The sequence below is a fragment of the Dama dama genome, chromosome 10 (assembly GCF_033118175.1).
Source record: "Dama dama isolate Ldn47 chromosome 10, ASM3311817v1, whole genome shotgun sequence".
Lineage (NCBI taxonomy): Eukaryota > Metazoa > Chordata > Mammalia > Artiodactyla > Cervidae > Dama > Dama dama.
The window spans coordinates 33,257,553-33,279,439 of record NC_083690.1 but is presented as its reverse complement, the minus strand read 5'-3'; the positions used below and the strand labels follow the sequence as shown (position 1 = coordinate 33,279,439).

Below are 21,887 nucleotides of genomic sequence, written 5' to 3'. Positions count from 1 at the left end.
CTCATGCGAAGAGCCGACTCACTGGAAAAGACCCGGATACTGGGCAAGATTGAGGGCAGGAGGAGAAGGGGGCTGCAGAGGATGAGACGGTTGGATGGCATCACAGACTCAATGGACATGAGTCTGAGTAAACCCTGGGAGATAACGAAGGACAAGGAAGCCTGGGGTCACAAAGCGCCACACTATTTAGCAACTCAACAACAACTGTGACCAGAAACGCCTGCCCCTCTGGAGGAAGTGGTATGGAATTGGGAAGCCCACACATCTGGGATCCAGTTCAAACCAAACATGGTCCACTCAAAGGGCAGGTAGTGGATGGAGCTAGAGCCTAGCCCGGGCCATGCTGACACTGGACTGATGACCCCAAGGTCCCCTTCACCTCTCTCTGAGCAGATCGTGAAATGGGGGTGGGGGCACAGACTTTGCAGATCACGTCGGTGGGGGTGCCTGTGCCATGGCTTACCAGGATGAAGTCCGTCTGGTAGGTGGACAGCATGAACACCGAGATGTTCTGATCGGCCAGCGGGGCGATGACCGACTTGGCGATCTTGGTCACACCGATGGGCTGGGAGCTGGAGAAGCTGCCGCCGCCAGACACCACATTGAGGGCCAGCCAGGTGGCATCAGCCACGCTCAGGTGTTCCGAAGAGGGCAGTTCTGGAGGGGGACATGGAGGGCCGGTCTGTGACTGATGGGCTCCTGCCGTGTGACCTCGGCCAGCCCGCCCTCTGGACCCCAGCACCCTCATCTGTCAGAGGACAGGAGACTGGCCTCCTCTGTCCATCTTGGGAGGATTGAGCAGGGAAGACCTTCAGTGGAGTCTGGACGTGCCGGGCAGCTCAGGAGGGTGGGGGCCCCGGGGATGAGGGGTTTATCTGCGCTGGGCCTCAGTCCCGAGCTGTGAAGGATGAGTACTTGGCAGCGATTCTGTTGTTTCTGGTTCTCACGACCCTCCCGGGTGCCAGGTCCTGCTATCACCACTTTATCCAGGTGAACAGGTCCTGTGGTTTTCTAACTGGTTCCTAGGAACCTCCCAGCGGGGCTGGGGGTGGAGGGGAGGGAGGCCAGGAGAAGACAGGATCGAGGGCCCAAGATTTCTCTCTCTGCTTTCATCAGACCTGTCACCCAAGTCATCCTGAGAGCCTGGAGATCCTGCCGGGAGGGCCCACCAGGGACACGGTGGGGTAGGGTCAGGCCGGTGATCCCAGAGTCTCCTGGACTGGCTTGTGAAGAGCATCCCGCCCACCCCGTCCTGCAGAGAGAGCACCCAGGGGAGCCTACCCGTGGGACATGGTAATGTGTATGCCTGGCTGCATGGACAGGCAGCCACTGAACTCTCTGTGCCTCGTGGCTGTCTGTTCAAACCTGCCCCAGACCAGGGCTGTTATTTCACCCCATTCATGCGACAAACCAGAGCTCTGAGGGACTGCTGACTTAACCAAGATCACTTAGGGAATAACAGAGCCAGAATTCAAACCCAGGTCTGACTTATACACAGACTCTCATGCTCTGTGCCGGGCACTGCATGGGAAGAAGGGCCAGATCCCCAATTAGCGCAGGGGCTAAGAAGAGAGGCCTGGACCCTGGGGATTTAAGGGGGCTCTCAGGATCATGACGATGCTTGAGGGAGGCTGTGCAGGATGGCTCTGGAGGCCTCACCCAGGCTCCTACCTGCCCAGCTCTGGTCGTCATGGCAACCACAGCCTAGGATGCCCATTGGCCCTGCTGCCTGAGAAGGGGCCAGTCCTCTGCTAGGCTGGTTGGAGAGGCAGGCTGACTCCCAGAGAAGCGAAGGGGCTTGGGAGGTGGAGCGGGAGGAAAGGCTTAAAAAAAAAGAAAGGTTCTGATTTCGGGCTTCTACCTGTTACCTGGGGTGTCGGAAAAGAGACTTCTCAGCTCCAGGACCGCCAGAGGAATCACGGCCCCGCCAGAGCCAAGAGTCCCAGCTCAATTCTGAAATCCTAAGGGGCCTGGAACTGGCCAGAGGGGACTTCCCGGGGACAGCATTGTGAGCCCAACCCGCCATCTATTTTTTTCTCTTGGTATCTTTGGCCATGCCACGTGCCAAGTAGCACAGTCCCCCTACCAGGAACTGAACCTGGGTCTCTGCAGAGAAAGCACCGAATCCTAACCACCAGGCCGCCAGGGAATCCCCCTAACCATACCATCTTGAGCAAAGATAGCCCGAGGAGCCAGCAAGGGCTGGGGTGCCTTATGGTCCTGTCATCTAAAGCCATTTTAAAAACATATTAATAAACAAAATATTAATAAATAGATTTAACAGGAAAAGTTTTAAAAAGTCCCTTTTCACGAAGACTGAATCCCAAAAGCCTTCTTGGGAAAACTCTGGAGGGGTCCTTCCCGTAAGGGTCAACTCAGGCATCAGGACCACGTTGGCTGTCACGAACCTGCCCTCTGCCTGCCTATTCCAAGCTCCTCACAACTCAGAGCCGCCCGGCAGCTCCCACGTCCTCTGGAGCAACGGCTGAAGTCCTCGTGACCTGGGAACCAGCGCTGCCCCAGAGGGCGTTCTGGGTTCAGGCAGACAGTCTACACCTACGCTGTCCAAAGCCACTCACCTCACGTGGCTACGGGGCACGTGAGATGTGGTTAGTGCGACAGAAAAAGAAATGTAATCGAACGTTTTATTTAATTTTGGTTCATTTAAGTGCCCACAGTCACATGGGGTGAGCAGCCGGCTGGAGTCTACAGTTGGCCCCATTCGCCCGTCAGCTCCCCCAGGGTAGTGGCCTCGGCTGCCTTCGTCTTCTGCCGTCCTCAGCGCAGGGGGCACACGGAGGCAGAGGGCGGCTGTCCGCACCCCTCTCTACTCGGCCCAGGCCCTCTCCCCTGCCCCGTCCCCCAGCTCGTCCTCTGTGCTCAGGGTGACCTCTGACACCCTTTCACGTGCTCCTACATTTGACTTCCCAGGACGGGGAGCCAGTGCCATCCCCTCACATGGTCTGCCCGTCTGAATTCTCAGGGCAGAATGCTGGCCATTTGCTTAGAGACCCGGCTCAGAAGTCGGCCCCGCTCCCATTTCACAGACTACGAAACCGAGGCCCAGAGAGGCAGGCTGGCGGGCAGACGACGGTGAGGCAAATGCGGGGGGATCTCACTCTGGCCTCGTGGCATGCCTTGCGGTCTCGCCTTGCCACCAGCCTGCGACGGGGTGTTGAGAAAACCCCTCTCGAGGGCTGAGCTTCAGGACTGTTAAACAGGGGGGTCCAGGCATCTGGAGTTCCAGGACCCCAGTTCGGACAGCGTGGTCCCACTGGCCCTGTAAGGCCTTCACCTGGCAGGTGGAGCTTCGGCTGCCCCAGCCTCAGGCCTGCCCTTCCCTAGAGGAAAGGTGGACCATCTCAAGACTGAAAAGGATTATTATTTCTGTCACTACCCATCACCCAAGGCCCTAAAAATAGCCTCTTAGAGCTGAGCACGGTCCCTGGTGGATCGCTGAGGACACCTGTCACCTCCCAGACACCAGGTGGGCAGCTCTGTCGTTGTGAGCCCCCTGACACTTCTCCAGGAGCCCCCCGCTACTGACAGCAGGGCTCACGGGTCCCTCTGCTCCGTGGCCTTGTCCTCCGCACAGAGTCGGTCAGGTCCTTCCCGCCCTGCCAGCATCAGGGTCAAGAGTCCTGGGGTCAGGTGGGCAGGTTTCATCCTGGCTGTCTGACTCTGGACAAAAGTCACCACATCTCAATTTCTTAAGCTTTCAAATGTGGGCTGCTGAAATTAGGATGGGCTCCAGAAGACGCTTGGAGGATTACGTGAGATTAAACCCCATCGAATGCTTAGCTAAGGGCCCGGTGTCTGAGAGCTCACCAAGCGCCAGGGTCTTTCTGTTTTCATACAGGTGGTGCCAGGGGTGCTGGTTTGGGGACAGGAGTTGGGGAGAACGTATCAATACCAAGAATTTAACATGCGATTTCACTGTAAAGGAGTTACTTCTGGGACAAAGGAGCAGTCATGGGTCTGAGCGTTCAACTCAAAAGGATTTAAAACAAAGACCTAGGAACCACCTAGAAGTCCATGCTGGAGCCCAGCAGACGAACCCACAGTTCATCTATGACAGAAGACCACGCATCTGTTTAAAAAGCAGTTTTTCCATGGGACTTCCCTGGTGGTCCAACGGTTAAGGCTCCATGTTCCCAATGCAGGTGGCACAGGTTCTATCCCTAGTTGGGGAACTAAGATCCCACATGCTGCATGGTGAGGCTCTATGGTATGCAGATTATATCTCAATTTAAAAGATGGAAGAAAGAAAGGGTAGGAACTTTGGTGATACTCTGAGGCATTGTATAAAAGATGGAAGAAAAGTGTTATTCGCTCAGTCGTGTCCGACTTTTTGCCACTCCCATGGACTGTAGCCTGCCAGGCTCCTCTGTCCGTGGAAATGTCCAGGCAAGAATACTGGAGTGGGTAGCCATTCCCTTCTCCAGGAGATCTTCCCGGCCCAGGGATCAAATTTAGGTCTCCTGTATTGCAGGTGGATCCTTTATCATCCGAGTCACCAGGGAAGAAAGACAATGGAAAAGCAGAGCAGGATGGTGACCTTGTTCCCATGGGAACAAGGACTGAGGATGTTTGAAAGCACCTCCCTTGTGGGAGGAGCCCTCCCAGAGAACAAGCCCCCTACCCCCTTGGTGGCTTCAGCTCTGGGTGGGGTGAGCACTGCCCCCTCTCAGCTGTGGGTCCTTTCCTGAGGGATCAGAACAGGGGGCTGGGCGGGGGCAGAAACAGGGTGCTGAGCAGCCAGCACTGACCACAGGCCACGGTCCAGCTAAGCCCCCGGGGAGAGCAGCACGTACCCAGGAAGCCCTCCTCATCGACAATGATGGTGTAATCCTCCGGGGTCTCGGTCAGACTGAAGAACTTGCACCTGGGGGGACAGACAGACAGACACAGAGTATCGTTAAGTCCCAGCAGACCCTGCGGCAGCCACCCACCTGTGACCTGGTGTACCCAGTGCTCTGATCCAGGCTGCTGGAGCGGGGTGGGGGGCACTGATTCCCTCTCTCTCCAGTGCCCCAGCTGATTCAGGGGGTCTCAGAGAAGCCTAGAGATGATGACCGTTTCCTCCACCACCCCGAGTCTGTGGGACCCCCAAGCTGGCCAGCCCTCAGGGTCGCCTCTAGGCCCAAGGGCAGCTCTGGCAGGAACCATGCAGATGAACTGTGTTTTCCAGCCTACCTGAACCCCCACATTCTGACCTCTGGGCCTCTGTCGCTGTGCTGTGTCCCCTGCCCGTGGTCCTGGCCCCTCTCCTCACCAAGTCAAGACCCCCCTCGTTATTCAGGGCCTAGTTCACATCACCCTACCAAGAGCCCCGCCTTTAGGGCATGCTTCTTCCTTGCAAGAGAGAGGGGTGTGGCCGTGTGTGCCATTTTGGGGCATGGATCCCTGAACCACCTCTGGTAACACAGCTTAGCCTGAGGTGTAAATTGCTCATTCTCTACCCCAAGTGGGACCATCCATTTCCCAAGGCCAGGGAGGGTCCGGCAATCACCCTGTCCTTCTGCATCTCGTCTCTGCTGGTCTCAGCCCTGAGCGCGCTCCGGGCGCCTGGCGGACAGGCTGGGCTCCGTGTCCAGACCATCCTTGGGCTGGGCTCTGAGGCTGTCACCAGGTGAGGGGGAGGGTTACCTCCGCTCACTGCCTGTCTCCTTGTTCCCCATCCAGCTAGCGGCCCCCAGAACACCCCAGGCGCGGCGACAGGGAGAGACGGCATGCTCAGGCAGTGGTGTGTGGGAGACTGCCCATGGCCATTTATTTTTCCGGTGTCACCGATCTCACGAGTGAGGCGCAGCTCGGGCTCCGTGCCCAACGTGTAAAACCCATCCATCACGGGAAGTCGTGACACAGAGAGGCCCAACGAGTAACCCTGGCAAGGGCCCGAACGGCACTTCTATGAAGATTAAAATGGGAAAGGAATCCTGAAGTGTCACGGGATGGGGGTGGCCGGAATGTTACACAAACCTCTCTCCTCCTGGTTTCCCCTGTCCTGGCAGCTGCCCTCCAACACTGAAGCCTGTCACCAGAACCCCCGCAGCACCCTTTTCCCTTTTTTATTTTTCTTTAAAATTAATTTAACTGGAGGACAATTACAATACTGTGGTGGCTTTTGCCATACATTGACATGAATCAGCCATGGGTGCACATGTGTCCCCCCATCCTGAATGCCCCCTCCCACTTCCCTCCCCTTTTTTCTTTAAATTTTTCACAAGGCATGAGATCCACTGGAACTGGTAGGAATGCAAAATGGTGCAGCTGTTAGGGAAAACAGTTTGTGTTTCTCACAGACTGAAACATACATGACCACAGGCAGTCCTACTCCTGGGTATGGGCTGGAGAGAGATGAAAACATGCCCACACAAACACCTGTATGCAAAATGTTTAGAGCCTTTATCTGTAATCACCCCGAACTGCAGACATTCCAAACATCCTCCTTGCAGCTGGAGAACTGGGTAAACTGTGTGGCACATCCACGCCAGCGAATACCAGTCAGCAATGAAGAGGAGTGAATTAGTGATTCCTGCAATAAAGTGGATGAAACTCAAGAGCATTGGGCTACGGTAAAGCCACACTCAACAGGTTAACGTACCGCATGATTCCATTTATGTGAGATTCCGATTTACCTATCTTTTTAAACTTTTTGTCTTGTATTGGAGTATAGCCGATTAACAATGTTTCAATAGTTTCAGGTGGACAGCAGAGGGACTCAGCCATACATAAACACGTATCCCTTCTCCCCCAAACTCCCCCCCCGCCCAGGCTGCCACGTGACACGGAGCAGTGTCCCCGCGCTCTACAGTAGGATAACCTGTTGGTTATCCATTTTAACTACAGCAGTGTGCACCTTCCCAAGGTCCCCAACTATCCCCACCGCTCCCCCAACTCCTGGCAACCATAAATTTGTTTTCTAAGTCTGTGAGTCTTCTCCTGTTCTGTAAATAAGTTCATCTGTATCATGTCTTTTAGATTTCACATACAAGGGATGTCATACAATGTTTCTGCTTCTCACTCTGACTTACTCCCGTGTGTCATTCTGGAAGAGGCAAAACTGTAAGGATGGAGAACAGAACAGATCCCTGGCTGCCTGGGGCTGGGTTGGGGTTGATGTTGGAGGGTCACCAGGAAGTTTTTGGGGTGAAGGAGGTGTTTGGTTTCTTTCTTAAAAAATTTTTGTTTATGGATGTGCTGGGTCTTCTTTGCTGGGCAAAGGCTTTCTCTAGTTGCGGCAAGCGGGGGCTACTCTCTAGCTGTGGTGCGCGGGCTTCTCATTGCCGTGGCTTCTCTTGCTGTGGAGCGTGGGGTCCAGGCACACAGGCTTCAGTAGTTGCGGCTTGTGGACTGAGTTGCTCTAAGGCACATGATATCTTTCTGGACCAGGGAATCAAACTCATGACCCCTGCATTGGCAGGCGGATTCTTAACCACTGGACCACCAGGGAAGTCCGGTGTTTGGTTTCTTGATCGTTGTGGTGACAAGATCATATATATTTTTCGAAACGGAAAGAACTATACCCTAAAAAGGGTGACTTTTACCGTATATACAGATTATACCGCCATGAACCTGGCCTTAAGAAAGTGCTGGTGCCAGACTCATAAATGAGGGGGCACCCCTCCCCTTCCTTGACATTCGGCTCACCCAGCAGCACACACTGTTCAATTTCCCTCCAGGTCTTTGGTTTTCAAATTACATCTCTTGCCCCTGCCTGTCCCACATCCAATTTGCAACTATTGCTTGGACAAGCGAAATCTATAATTGCTGGGGGACAGCAGCACATTATCACCTTAGTGAGTGGCAATCACTGGTCTGGCCTAGTTCCTTCCTGGGGACCCCCGTGTGCTCAGAAAGAGCCTCAGGAACCCCCTCTCCCCAGCCATCGTCAGAATGCCACAAGCAAGTACACCCTGGGAAGGGGCGGGCAACCCAGCCATCTGAGAGCCCTGGGAAGGCAAACAGATGTGGTGCTTGCTCTGGGTGCCCTCTTGGCGGTGAGGGATGCTCCAGAAATAGACCGTATTAATGACCCTGAGGGCATAAACACCGGCAGAAGGCAACATCGGCCTCTGTGTAAATGGGGGTATGACTATGCTGTTGATGTGACCCACGGCTGAGGGCCAGCTGGTAGACATCCATCTCGGAATGTGCACCTTGGCATGGGCAGGCCTCTGGGAGGGCGAGTTGGCCGGAGGGACCTGAAGCTACTCCTCTGGTCAAACTCAGGAGGACCTATTCTCCTATTTCCCTCTCACGTCCTACACGTCTCTGAGCTCACCCCATCTCCACCGCCCCCCACCCCAGTCGCTCTGAGATCTGTTTTTGCCTCTCCCCATCACTCTCCTCCACACAAACTCTTGCCTATAAGCCTCTCCAGTCTCCTTCCCAACTCTTGCCTGTCTCATCTCATGCATCCAAAGGCTGACAAATATTCTTTCCACTGCTCAGCACCCCGTTCCCTGTTCTTTGGCTGGACACGTGCTGCTCATCCTTCAAGACTCGGTTTAAGCATTTTCTTTGGGGTGAAATCTTTTCTAACTGGCATCAGCCACCTCCTCTGTCTCACCTCCCACCATAGGAGGGGTCCTCCCTGGATGTTAAAGCCATCGCGGACAGTTAGGCTTGGTGGTGCATCACAGCTTTAGGGGACAGTTCATCCATCTCAGAGTGTCTGTGAAGGATGCCTGTAAGGGGTGGGCAGTGCACAACCTGTGCAACTGCACATGATGGTCCTGAATGCTTTCCACAGTCTATGACAGGTAACACTTGTTTCCCCCCAGTGGGCCATATAAGCTCTCAAAGGGAAGGACGGTGGGTTCTATGCACATATACCTTGTATCTGACATGGGCTGGACAGGGTACTCAAAGCCTGATGAGCAAAAGAGTGAACTATGGCCACACACCTACCCCCAAAACCAGAGAAGCCCCAATCACAGCAAACCCTGCCTGTCTGTGTGTGGCACTGCTTGGACTTCCCCGCCTCTGGGAGATGCTCGAGTCTCCAGTCCCAACTCTACACTCTCTAACGAGCTGTGGCTAAACCCACTCCCCAGATGCCAGGCCTCGGTGTTTGTGGAGTCTCTGTGCTTTGTCTAAAGAGCCGGAGAGAGGAACAAGACCCAGCAATTACTCAGGCTGCTGCTGAGTGCTGTTAGGAAATCCGAGGAGGAGGGGAAGCATTTGCCCTCTAGATGCCCTCATGGCGCTAAGGAACAGGATGAAATAACAGGGTTAGAGAGAGCCGCCTGGGAGAGCGGGAAGAGGACCAAGGTCCTGGAGTCAAGAGGTCCGAGTTCCAGTCCCAGTCCGGCGCCGGGGGTGGTGAACCCTGGGCCGCCTCATTCCTCTGTACGTGTCCAATGAAGGACATGTTCAAGGGGGACTGGGTTCCCTGTAGCTCCAGCTTGGGCAAGAAGGGCATAGGCCCCATGGAACCCTGCCAGCTCCATAGCAAGCTGGACCTCAAGGGGCCTGGTGACAAGGCATGGAGAGACGATCCCAGAACCATCAAATCTGTCTGGGAAACGCTTTTCAAGGGCAGGCAAAAACCCCATCCAGCTCTGATCAGAACCCAAGATGGATCTGTTGCCCAGGCAGCTGGGCAGGTGGTAACATCACACCTCTGGGGGGAGGGCTCATTCATCGCACAGTCTGCCTGAAGAGCACCCTCGGGGTTGGGCAGTGCACAACCTGTGCAACTGTGTGTGATGGTCAACTGGCAGGAGCGCTCAGGTAGAGTCCTGGGCGATGTAGGAGGGAGACTGGGAACAACAGCCCTAGAGGCACTCCTGGTTCACCGTGGTTCAGGACACACTCCAAGGATTGTAATGCAAGTCCCCTGTCCAGGAGATGCCAACACATCCTTGGGCTCCATGAACAAAGCACAGGTGCTCAATGGTTTATGTCTGTTCAGAGACTCACAGGCCTGGTAGAGCATGCCCAGGGGAAATGAGGGGACTTTAGATGGCACCCCCTTCCCGCCTCGAGGAAGAGTCCAGCTGCCATCTTTAAATCTCTGTGGCTGCTCTGGATCAGGGAAGGGAACAGTGCTGCTGTTTATGGCTGTGTGACCTTCGGCAAGTTACTTAACCTCTCTGTGCCTCAGTTTTGTCATGTGAACAATGAGGCTAACAGTGTCCACTTCCTAGGGTTGCTGCTGAAGAATAAATGAGTGTATACCCAGCACGACCATGGTAAGCACTCAATATGTTGGCCATTTTTCCTTCTCGGAGGACAGAGGCAGCTGAGGTGGGGGACCACAGGGAGGCCAGCTTCTGTTGCCAGTTAGAAAAGCTCTAAAGCCAAATGAGGGCTTCTCTAGTGGCTCAGTGGTAAAGACTGCACCTGCAATGCAGGAGGGATGCGGGTTCAATCCCTAGGTTTGGAAGATCACCCCTGGAGGAGGAAACGGCCACCCACTCCAGTATTCTTGCCTGGGAAATCCCCATGGATAGAGTAGCCTGGTGGACTACAGTCCATGGGGTCACAGAGAGTCAGATATGACTGAGCAATTGAGCCTGAGCAAAGCCAAATGGGCTACAGAGACCAGGAGGTAGTGAGATATTGTGAGATGTTACCTTTCGTAGGGGCTGAGCCCCAGGCTGGTGGGCTTTAGGGGTGACGCTACATTGACAGGGAGGATGGATTAACCACCGCCAAGGTTCTGGGAAGCGCGGAGTCTCTGGATTCCTTGAGACACTTGGTCCTTACACACTGACCCCAAGCAACAAGCTTTGGCTGAAAAGTCTCCATTCATCTTCCCAGTAGTCTGGCACCCATCAGGTAGCCAGCAAAGGGATGACGGTCTATGACGGAAGAAACCAACTCAGCCTGCAATTCCCAGTGGATCTGCTGGAGGCAAACCCACTCCCTGGTCCCAACTCCCTGACACACCATGCTGGGACCTCAAGAATCTTCAGACATTCAGCATGTCTGAGCACACGGACTGTCCGGATCAGGGGAGCCAGGGAGGTGGCCTGACACATCACCATTGGGTGGAAGCTCCTATCAGCGTCCTTTTCGCCTTCCCCATTCACCTGAGGGATGGGTGGTGGTCCTGCCCTCCCCTCCTCGTTTCCCAGACATCACAAAGACCCTCTGACATAGTCAGGGCTCAGCAGAAGTTGCCTTTCCGTGGAATCTTGTGCAGAAGTCTTGGTCCCCAGGAGGCGGGAGACAGCTTTGTGGGCCAGACTCTCCCGGGACTGGGGCCTGTTTTCTGCAGGGTCACCACGTGCTCCTCCCAAACAGACCTTGCTGAGGTTGCCTGGCCACAGAATAAATCCAGATAAATTCAGTCCTTGGCAATTAGAGCCCTGGTCAGCTGGGCTTTTTGTCTTTTTATACAGTTCATGGGGTTCTCACGGGAAGAATACTGGAGTGATCTGCCATTCCCTCCTCTATGCTAAAGCTGAAGCTCCAGTACTTTGACCACCTGATGTGAACAGCTGACTCACTGGAAAAGACCCTGATGTTGGGAAAGATTGAAGGCAGGAAGAGAAGGGGACTACAGAGGATGAGATGGTTGGATGGCATCACCGATTCGATGGACACGAACTTGGGCAAACTCCGGGAGACAACGAGGAACAGGAAGGCCTGCTGTGCCTCAGTCCATGGGGTGGCAGAGTTGGACACAACTTGGTGATTGAACAGCAGCTGGGCTATGGCGTGAGCACCAGACCGGCCCTGCAAACTGGACTTGGGAACAGGCTTCCAGCATGTCCCAGGTACCCATAATTCCTTTGCTCAAGCAAGGCCTCTGAGCGCTCATTTTACATTTCAGCACCTGGACACCTATGTCTGTTTCCCACCAAGGGTAGCCTGTTCAGGATGAACGAGGGAGGTTCAACTACATCTTCCTAGCAGCACATCACAGCGAGCAGATGGAGGGGCCAAGCTCTGACCCACTTCTGGGGGCCGTCCCACTGCCTCCGCCAGCCTGCTGATGCATTTCTGCAGTGGAACGCAGGAGCCTCGAACTTGGATTACAGCGAGGGACAGATGCACTTTTGGGGTGCTCACTGTGCTGGTCTCCCGCCTTCCCGGGCTCCTCTTCCCTAAAGATATCCAGGCGGAGGGTGTGGGTCAGACTTTCTTCTGTTACCCAGCCGTGACTTTTTCTTCTGCTTCTCCTGGGTCTTTGATAGGTCTTTTGTGTTATTTACAATTCATTTCTACGGTCATTAACAACTAGAAGCCGCCAATTCAAGTTTTAGTTAGAAAAAACTAAATTAGTTGTTTTAGTTAACAACTAGAAGCTGCCGTTTCAAGCACTGTGTCAGTGCTGTGATTTGAAGGGCAATCCTAAAGAATGTCCTTTTTCTGTTAAGATGGAAAAAAAAAATCTGCTTGGGTCTTGGGTGGTCAGGAGAATCAGACAGCCTGGGTATCAGTGCTCACAAATTCCAAGGTGATACGCAGAGACAGGACTGCAGAAAGGGGCTGGGTAGGGTGGAGGGAATCGGTAAGGTCTGGATAAAGCCCCTGAGAGCCAGGCAAGAGTCTAACGCAGTGGCTAGATCACTCAGTCTTTCAACAAACAAATGGTTAAGTGCCTTTAATGTATAAAGGCAATGCTTCGTGTGCTGGAGACACACCTTAAATAATTGGACAATTAGAATTTCCATGGGGGCTGGATAAATAGTGAGTCAGACGGTGGTGTGTGCCTCAGAGCCAATAAAAAAGGGAGTTTGCAGTTTAAAGCGGAGTGGGGAGTGGTTGCTAGGGGCTGGGGCGGGGGGGGGGTGGGGGGTAAGGGAATGGGGAGCAATCATTAAATGGGTGCAGAATTTCACTTTTGAGATGATGCAAAGTTCTGGAGGTGGATGGCGGTGAAGGCTGCGGAACAATGGAATGTAAGGATTTAATGCCACTGAGAAATACACGATGCACTGAAAAGCTTCTACAGGACTCATGGGGATTTTCTCTCGCTCTCTTTTTTAAATGGTGGACAAATGTATTTAACAAGAAATATTACAAAAAATTAAAATGATAATACTTTCTGTTAAGTACATTTGTTCACCATTAAAAAAAAAAAGGGGGGACTCCCCAGGTGGTCGAGTGGTTAAGAATCCACCTTCCAAGGAAGGGGACTCGGGTTCGATCCCTGGTTGGGGAGCTCCTGATCCCACATACCACGGGGCAGCTAAGCCACAGCGCCACAACTAGAGAGAAGTTCGCCCACCGCGATGAAAGATCCCACATGCTGCAAAGACCTGATGCAGCCAAATAAATAAATAAACCTTTTAAAAAAAGAGAGAGAGCAAGCAGGGAGGGTCCCCTATGAGTTCTTTAGAAACTGGAAGGGTGAGCATGTGGCTGTCCCAAAGCCCTGAGATGGGTACCTGCCGGGAGAGACAGCAGCCAGGAGTGGCTGCTGGTGGGGGAGGGGGAACGGCAGGCTAAGACCAGGGTGATGACAGGGAGGGAGGAGGATGCCTGGGGCCCCTGTAAGGACCAGGTGGGGCTGAGAGGCCAGTGAAGAGGTACCTGTGGTCTTCAAGGAGGCTGGCTGGTGAGAGCTGGGGGCTCGGACCTGGCTGGCACTGGTGGGCGTGGCTCCGTTTAGGAGCCTGGAAGTCATATTCAACAACTGGGGGCTGGTGAGGTTGGTGAGGAAGACTGAGGCCAAGGCAGGAAACCATCGTCTTCCACCGCACCTTCTCGGCAGAGGCACCAGGGGAGAGGTCAGCTGGCGGCCAGGGCTGCCCTGAACTAACAGAATGTACACACCTCTGAATCCCGCCCGGACCCACAGCGTTGGTCCCTTCCTCCATGGAGACCTGCAGCGCCCTAGCCCTGCCCCAAGGGCTCCAGCACAAGTCACAGGGAGCTTCCACATGGCCCTTCCTTCGGCCATTCCTTCGGCCTGGGGCACCAGCCAGTGTCAGAAGGGTCATGCCCCAGGGCAGGAACCATGTCTGCGGAAGGCTGGCCTCTTGCTTTGCAAGCAATTCCCAAGTGCAGGGCACACACGAGGCACTGAGTAGTGAGTGGTTCCCTTTCTGCCTTGGGAGGGACTGAGATGTAAAAAACCCAAGTGGACATCATGGCTCTTGCCACCTCTCCAAGATGAGGCTGGAAAAACTGACTGGTCCTCGAATTGCCCCAAGTTCCTTATCTGTGAAAGAGGTTTGAAGCTACCTCTCCTCCAGGATCGTTTAGGATTTGAGGAGGTTACAGAAGACACATGGGAAGTGCTCAAGACCCTGCATAAGCATGCACGGTCTCCTGATGCCGTGAGCTGGCCCGGAGACTGAGTGGACGTCCAAGGCAGCGTTCCCATCCAGGCAGTGCTCAGCCTTGCAGTGGGCTCTGGGTCTCTGCCTAACTTCTAGTCTCCCCATTTCTCATGGCCTCCACCCCAACCCTCACCAGCAGGATAGTCAAGTCTCACGCAGCGGCCAACGAACCCAACCCAGGTCCCCCAGGCAGGCCACAGCCTCCCACCCCGGCCCCCCGCCATCCCCCACTGTACTGTCACCCCCGTCTGCCCATCACCTCCCAGCAATGATCATATGCACTGCGGTGCCGAGATGACTTCCTTCACGGTCTCTCTCTGCTGGTGAGATAACCTGCTCCTCGGGAGATGACTGAGTTTTTCTCATCCAAGTTCCCCATGCCTCCCACAGGACTCCATGCAGAGTCTGTGTCATCACTGCTAACTGAATGTATGCGTAGTGTCATTAATGATTCCCATTTCACAGGTGGGAAAACTGATGCTCCGTCAGGTTAAGGCAGTTATGGCCTTGGGACCACTGTGCTGTGCAGTCTCTAGGATGGGGGGGTGGGCAGCCAGGGGACAAGTGTGGCTTGTGGCATATTCCCTATGACTCAGCTCTGCCCCTGGGAGCCATCCACCCTCTTAAACATGGGTAACCAGAGACAGGGATGAGAGAATTGATAACAGCCCGTCCTTGGAAACAAGCACCTGGCTGCAACCCAGATGCCCATCACCAGGAGAGAAGGAAACTGATGACAGAATACTACCCAGCAGTCAAAACAAACACTCTGCGGGGACTTGCAGAACTATGAATGCGTCTCAGCAATATAATCGTAGATGGAAAAATAAGTGCCCAACTGTTATACATAGCACGGTATTCTCTTCACAGAGTTAAAAGCAGCTACAATGAAAAAACAACAAAACCCAACACGTTTAAGACTCCACGGAATTGCAATATAACTCCATATAAAGGAAGCCAGGGAATAAAGAACATGTTACTTGGGGTTGGGGGGCTTCCCTGATAGCTCAGTTGGTAAAGAATCTGTCTGCAATGCAGGAGACCTGGGTTTGATTTCTGGGTTGGGAAGATCCCCTGGAGAAGGGAAAGGCTGCCCACTCCAGTATTCTGGCCTGGAGAATCCCATGGAGTGTGTAGTCCATGGGGTCACAGAGAGTCGGACACGACTGAGCGACTTTCACTTTCACTTTACTTGGGGTTGGGGGGTCTGGTGAGATGAAGGGTAATTTTTAAAGAATTGTTTGTTTGGTTGTGCTGCCCGTGGGCCTCCACTCGTTGGGGCGCACGGGCTGCTCACGGCAGTGGCTGCTCTTGTTGCAGAGCGTGGGCTCTAGGGCACACGGGCTTCAGCAGTCTCGGCTCATGGCTCAGCAACTGTGGCTCCTGGGCTCTGGGCACAGGCTCAACAGCTGCGGTGCGCAGGCTTAGTTGTTCCGAAGCAGGGGGGACCTTCCTGACCCAGGGATCGAACCCGTGTCTCCTGCGCTGGCAGGCGGGTTCTCTGCCACTGAGCCACCAGGGAAGTCCCAGATGGAGGGTACTGTCTCCCTCTGACTTTTGCTCTGGTTTGCACGTGCCGATTACACTATTAACTAGTCAATTAAGCAAATACAGGTGGGCTGTGCAACTGACACGTGATGGGTGAGGGTTATGAACCTGACGATGAAGGGCTGCAAGCAACTGGGACTGGGTCCTCGCAGAAGGGACCTGGCCACAGATGAGAGGCCAGGGTAGGCTGCAAAAAGGTGGAGGAAATGCAACTGAAGAGCCACCCAGAGGAGGTGCCCAGAGAAGTTTCTGGTCCAGGAGCCAGAGTCAGGCAAGAGTCCTAGGATGAATGGACAGGTCTGGTCCCAGGGTTACAGCTCACCGCCATAGGGGTCATTCACCTTGGCCCTGGCTGGCCAGTGATTTGGGGCTCACTTTAGCTCAAGAGATGCATATCTGATCCCCAACTTGACCCCCACAGTCCAGCCTCTAGTAGTCTGACAGTGCTGTGGGTAACAGGCTAATGCTCTGGGTCTCAGTTACTGCACCAGCCCCAATGGCCTTTTTTTTAATTTAAAAATGAAAAAAAATTTTAACTTTATATTGGAGTATAGCTGATTTACAATGTTGTGTTCATTTCAGGTGTATAACAAAGTGATTCAATTATACATATATATATATTCTTTTTTACATTCTTTTCCCTTATAGATTATTACAACATATTGAATATTGTTCTTTGTGCTATGGGCTTCCCAGGTGGCTCAGTGGTAAAGAATCCGCTTGCCAATGTCAGAGATGCAGGAGACCGTGATTTCCATTCCTGGGTCGGGAAGATCCCCTGGAGAAGGAAATGGCAACCCACTCCAGTATCCTTGCCTGGGAAATTGCATGGACAGAGGAGCCTGGCGGGCTACAGTTTATGGGGCTGCAGAGAGTTGGACATGGCTGAGCACATACACCACTCTGCGATACAGCAGTTCCTTGCTGATTATTTTGTATATAGCAGTGTGTATATGTTAATCCCAAACTCCTAATATATCCCTCCCTCCTCCTGATTTCCCCTTTGGGAAGCCCCTGAGCCTGTGTCCTCTCTGATAGTGACCCCCCGGCTTTCTCCTGACTTAACGGGAAGCTTGTTCAACACCCCCCACCCCCGTTCATCCTGCTGATGCTGAGAACACATGCAGACACACACCCTCCAAGGACGCAGACAGCGTCTGGCCAGCAAACTGAAAACAGTAATCAAAAGACTCGACCCGAAAGCAATGGTGGTCCTTCTCCCCCAGCCCTGCCCCATCATGGGGAACCACAGCCCCTAGAGGGTCATTATACTGTCATTACAAGACTTTGGAACCACACTGAGGTACCACCTGGATGGAGCTGCCAGCCTGTTGCCTGGCAACTCCGTGATGCCCCCACTCCCAGGTCACCCTGCCTCTCTCATCTCCTGCGGCCACTCCAATTCTGTACCGTCTGTTGCTGCCTCGGGGGCAGGGTGTCCTGGGTGACCCGCTTGGCCGATCCTTAGATGGCCCCTGATCAGCACCATCTTTCTCGGCAGTGGCCTCCAGCTTGGAGATCCCCCAGGTTCTGTCTCTTACCCCTCCACCCCTCGGGGGAACGGCTCAGCCCTCCCTCTCCGGTGCCCATGCTCTGCACCCCAGTGTCCACCTCCAAGTTCCTAAGGAGGGGAGGGCCTCCTTCCAAAACCCCTCTGCCTTTCCATTCATCTCAGCCCCTCTCTTTGACCTCGGAAAAATGGTGCCACCAGGGCAATCTTTAAGTCCCGGGTCCCACCAGCACCGCTCTCTCAGGAACCTTGTCTCATACTTGGCTTCCTCCTGGTCTTAGTAACAAACAAGCTCAGGTTTCCTCCATCCTAAAAAAAGGCTCCCCTGTGCCCACCAACCCTCTTCCCTCCGCTACCTCCAGCCCCTGCCGCTGATCGGCCTCAGCTCTCCAACGGATCCCGCTCCCCTGTGACCTCTACCAGCCAAAGATGACGGCCTCCTCCCTCCCACCCTCCTGTCCTTGGGCCTTTTGGCAGGACCCTACACAGCTGCCCAAGGCCTCAGCCTAGACCCGGGCATTGACCACAGGGTCTCCTGACGTCGACCCTCCTTTCGCTTCCCGCAGTGCCTTCTCTTTCAAGCCTCCCCAACGCTCTTCTCACATTACCCGCTCCCTGCAATTCTCTCCCTCGCAGGGTCCCGGTCACTGCGACCCAGGCCTTCTCCCCAAGCGTCAGACACCCACTTCTCTGACGCCAGCTGGACTGGGCTCAGGCTCATTTCTCACATCCAGCCGCTCAGAGAGGAAGTGCTAGGGCCACTTCACAGATAAGGAAACCGAGGACAGCCACCTGAGGCCACCTCCCATGCCCTCATCCCAGTGGGACGAGACAGAATCGAGCACCATTTGCTTGACTCTGAAAACCCACTGCAGGGAGTTCCCTGGTGGTCCAGTGGTCAGCACTCTGGGCTTTAACTGCCGAGGGGCCGAGTTCAATCCCTGGTCAGGGAAGTAACATCCTACAAGCACTGGCCAAAACCAAGCAACCAAACACCCCTGCTGTTCCACCCTGGGCGTGGCCAGCAGCTGACCGCCAGGACAGAGTCAAGGACAGGGGACTGCCCCGAGCCTGGGGCTGAAGGCTGAGTCATCTCAGAGAACATTCTCCTGTTCAATGGCTGTGGCCGCCTGTTATGGGCAGTCGGCTGACACTCGATCTGTTTACTCTCAGATTCCTAGCCCAGCAGAGTGAGGCCCTCACGGGGGCCTCTCTGGGGCATCCTGGGCAAGGAGCCCCAGCCAGTCAGAGTCTCGCGGACCTTAAGCCAGGAGGGGGGGAAGGGCCACTTCCAGGTAAACTTGTTCAGCAGACCCACCCTGAGACTTCAGATTTATGAACCAGATAAAATTAGCAGAGGGAAGAGATTTGCAAGGGTGGGTTTAATTTGGTAGAATCGCTTGCCACAGATTCCCATTAAAACCACAACAGAGGGGAGAAAGGGGGGGATCTTCCTGGAATCACCCAGACATGAAGGCGGAGCACGGGAGGCATGGAATCAGGGGGGAGGCCACTGCGTGCTGCCTTCGGGTAATGGGATCCCCGAGACCTCGCCGCTGTTTGCTTATCCCTGGGGAGGGGGAGCTCACTCCTTTGTGCGGCAATTCATTGGATCCCGGGAGAGCTTATTTCTAGAAAGCTCTATCCGTGGGGCCTCCTTAATAACTGACACCCAACCAGTCTTAATTCTGCCCTCCAGGGACCCAAGGAGATTTATTCCAGCTGGAAAAACAGCAGGAAAGGAGCCCAGGAGGACTACCACCTCTTCCCACAGTGGGAACAGGGCTCACAGGCAAAGATGTTACATAAACCTCAGCTGTTTGCTTAAAGCAGGGGTCCCCAACCTCCGGGATCTAAAGCTTGATGACCAGAGGTGGAGCTGATGTAATAATAAGAGAAATAAGGTACATGACAAATGTCATGGACTTGAATCATCCCAAAACCACCGCCCACCCCTACCCACTCCCGGTGGCGCTAGTGGTAAAGAACCCACCTGTCAATGCAGGAGATGTAAGAGATGAGGGTTCAATCTCTGGGCTGAGAAGATCCCCTGCAGGAGGGCATGGCCACCCACTCCAGTATGCTTGCCTGGAGAATCCCCATGGCCAGAGGAGCCTGGCGGGTTACAGTCCATGGGGTCGCAAGGAGTCGGACACAACTGAAGGGACTTAGTGCACACACACCCCTAGCCTTGGTCCGTGAAAAAACCAGTTCCATGACACTCGTCCCTGGTGCCAAACAGGTTGGGGACCACTGGCTTAAAGCATGGGTTCTCAACCTTGGCTGCCCACTGAACTCACCTGGTAAGCCCTAAAAAATACTGAGGGAGCCTAAGGAGGAGGTACAGCTGAACGGAAAGCCAGAGAGGCAGGCGGCCAGCCTCCCTCGCCAGATGCTTGGGCCTTCCTGGCCAGGAGAGGCTGCCGGCAAGCTGCCTAGCCAGGGGCTTGAGCGCACACATCCGGCACGACGTTCTGGGGGGACCACCCTGGGCGGATGTCCACTTGCAGGCACCATCCACTGACGGGGCCTCTGCTCTGCAGGCTCCCCCAGGCAGCTGTGGGGGTGGCACGCCTGGCCTCCCCGAGACAAGGCTGAGCACGCCTGTGAGACCCCGTGGAGCACACTGCCCCCTAAATCAGAGGTACCACTGCTCCCCGGAATGTCAGAGCCCAGGGTTGCGGGTTTAAGCTGGTCCCGACAACACCCACTCACCACAATGCCAGCAGGGAGGTGACGGATGGGGATGGCTTCTTGGTTTGCCTGGGATGCTCCGAGCCTGGGCACCAACAACGCATCAGAAACGCGCAGAATCACGAAGAGGCGACAGAAGTAGGGTGGGGAGTGGGCAGGAGAGGGGAGTGGTGACCGGAAGTGGGTATCGGGAAGACTTCCGGGAGCCCGGGAACGTTCTCTAGGGGTTTCTGCCTGGTAGCTGGGTCGCCAGGTGTGGTCATTTTGTAGGAATTCACGAAGCCTCATTTATAAGGTCTGTGCACACCCCACCTTGGCCGCTACTTCACTAAAGTAGAAGGGAAATCCCGGGGCAGGGTGGGGAGTGGGGGATAAAGGCTAAAGGGTCCAGTTCGTGCCTTTCTTCCTGTTTAACCTGAGTCTTGTTTGCATCCCAACTGAGCAGGCATACTCACTGGTTTGCTTGGAGGTGGCCATGAGGCTCACGTGCCAGGGTGGACCTCAAGGGTCCTCCGAACAAGGGTGTGAAGGGGCAGAGGTGGTGAGGAGGCGACCTGAAGATGCATGAGGAGAAAGGATTCTACAGTGTTCCCATGTGACACCCCTCTCCCTGTGCCAGGGCTGAGCAGCAGCTACTGAACAGCACTCATCAATTCAGGCGAGAAATGCTTTAAAAAAAAAATTATCTGGCTGTGTCGGGTCTTAGCTGTGGCATCTGGGCTCTTTGTTGCATCATGGAGGGTCTTTTGTTGCAGTGCAGGGGCTCAGCGGTTGTGGGTCCCTGTCTGAGCTGCTCAGCAGCTTGCGGGATCTCAGTTCCTTGGGATTGATCCCGGGTCTCCTGCATTGCAAGGCTGATTCTTAATCACTGAACTACCAGGCAAGTACCTAAGAAATGCTTTTAATGACATCAACTTGGGTTTTGATCATGATTTGTTACAGGTTTTATATATATATACACATATTTTTTTTACCCCAAACCTTTTTCTGAACTGTGGCATAATTTACCATAATGAAATGTGCAGACTTTAGGTGTATGGTTAGATGAATTTTCACAAATGTATACTCTCTTTTCGGAGAAAGCAATGGCACCCCACTCCAGTACTCTTGCCTGGACGGAGGAGCCTGGTAGGCTGCAGTCCATGGGGTCACGAAGAGTCGGACATGACTGAGCGACTTCACTTTCACTTTTCACTTTTATGCGTTGGAGAAGGAAATGGCAACCCACTCCAGTGTTCTTGCCTGGAGAATCCCAGGGATAGGGTCGCACAGAGTCGGACATGACTGAAGTGACTTAGCAGCATAGTCTCTTTTTAACCAACACCCCAATCAAGATACTGAACATTTTGGGAGGGGAAAAACTGGGAGTTTGGGACTGACATATACACACTCAGTTAAGTCAGTGTTAAGTGTTAGTCGCTTAGTCGTGTCCAGCTCTCTGTGACTTCATGGACTATATACAGCCTGACAGGCTCCCCTGTCCATGGCATTCTCCAGGCAAGAAACTGGAGTGGGTAGCCACTTCCTCCTCCAGGGGATCTTCCCAACCCAGGGATCAAACCCAGGTCTCTTGCATTGCAGGCAGATTTTTTACCATCTGAGCCACCAGGGAAGCCCTGACATATACACACTATATATAAAATAGATAACGAATAGGAACCTGCTGTATAGTGTAAGAAACTCTAATTAATACTATGTAATGGCATATATGGGGAAAACATCTAAAAAAAAGTGGACATATGTATAACTGATTCACTTTGCTATACATCTGAAACTAACAACAGTGTAAATCAACTATACCCCAATAAAAAAATTAAAAAAAAAAAAAAAGATACTGAACATTCTCTTCACCGCAGAAAGCCTTGTCCCTTGCCTTTGGGTCCCTA

General features: G+C 53.9%; 1 protein-coding gene across 1 annotated transcript in view; it reads right to left on the bottom strand.

Moving 5' to 3' along the window:
- The window catches only part of CASTOR2 (cytosolic arginine sensor for mTORC1 subunit 2), a 54,467-nt gene that overhangs the window by 11,120 nt on the left and 21,460 nt on the right, over nt 1-21,887 (bottom strand). The window contains exons 2-3 of the mRNA XM_061153367.1: nt 4,815-4,885; nt 464-657 (exon numbers count right to left, since the gene is read on the bottom strand). Coding sequence (XP_061009350.1) covers nt 464-657; nt 4,815-4,885 — 265 coding nt within the window. The remainder of the gene's footprint in view (nt 1-463; nt 658-4,814; nt 4,886-21,887) is intronic.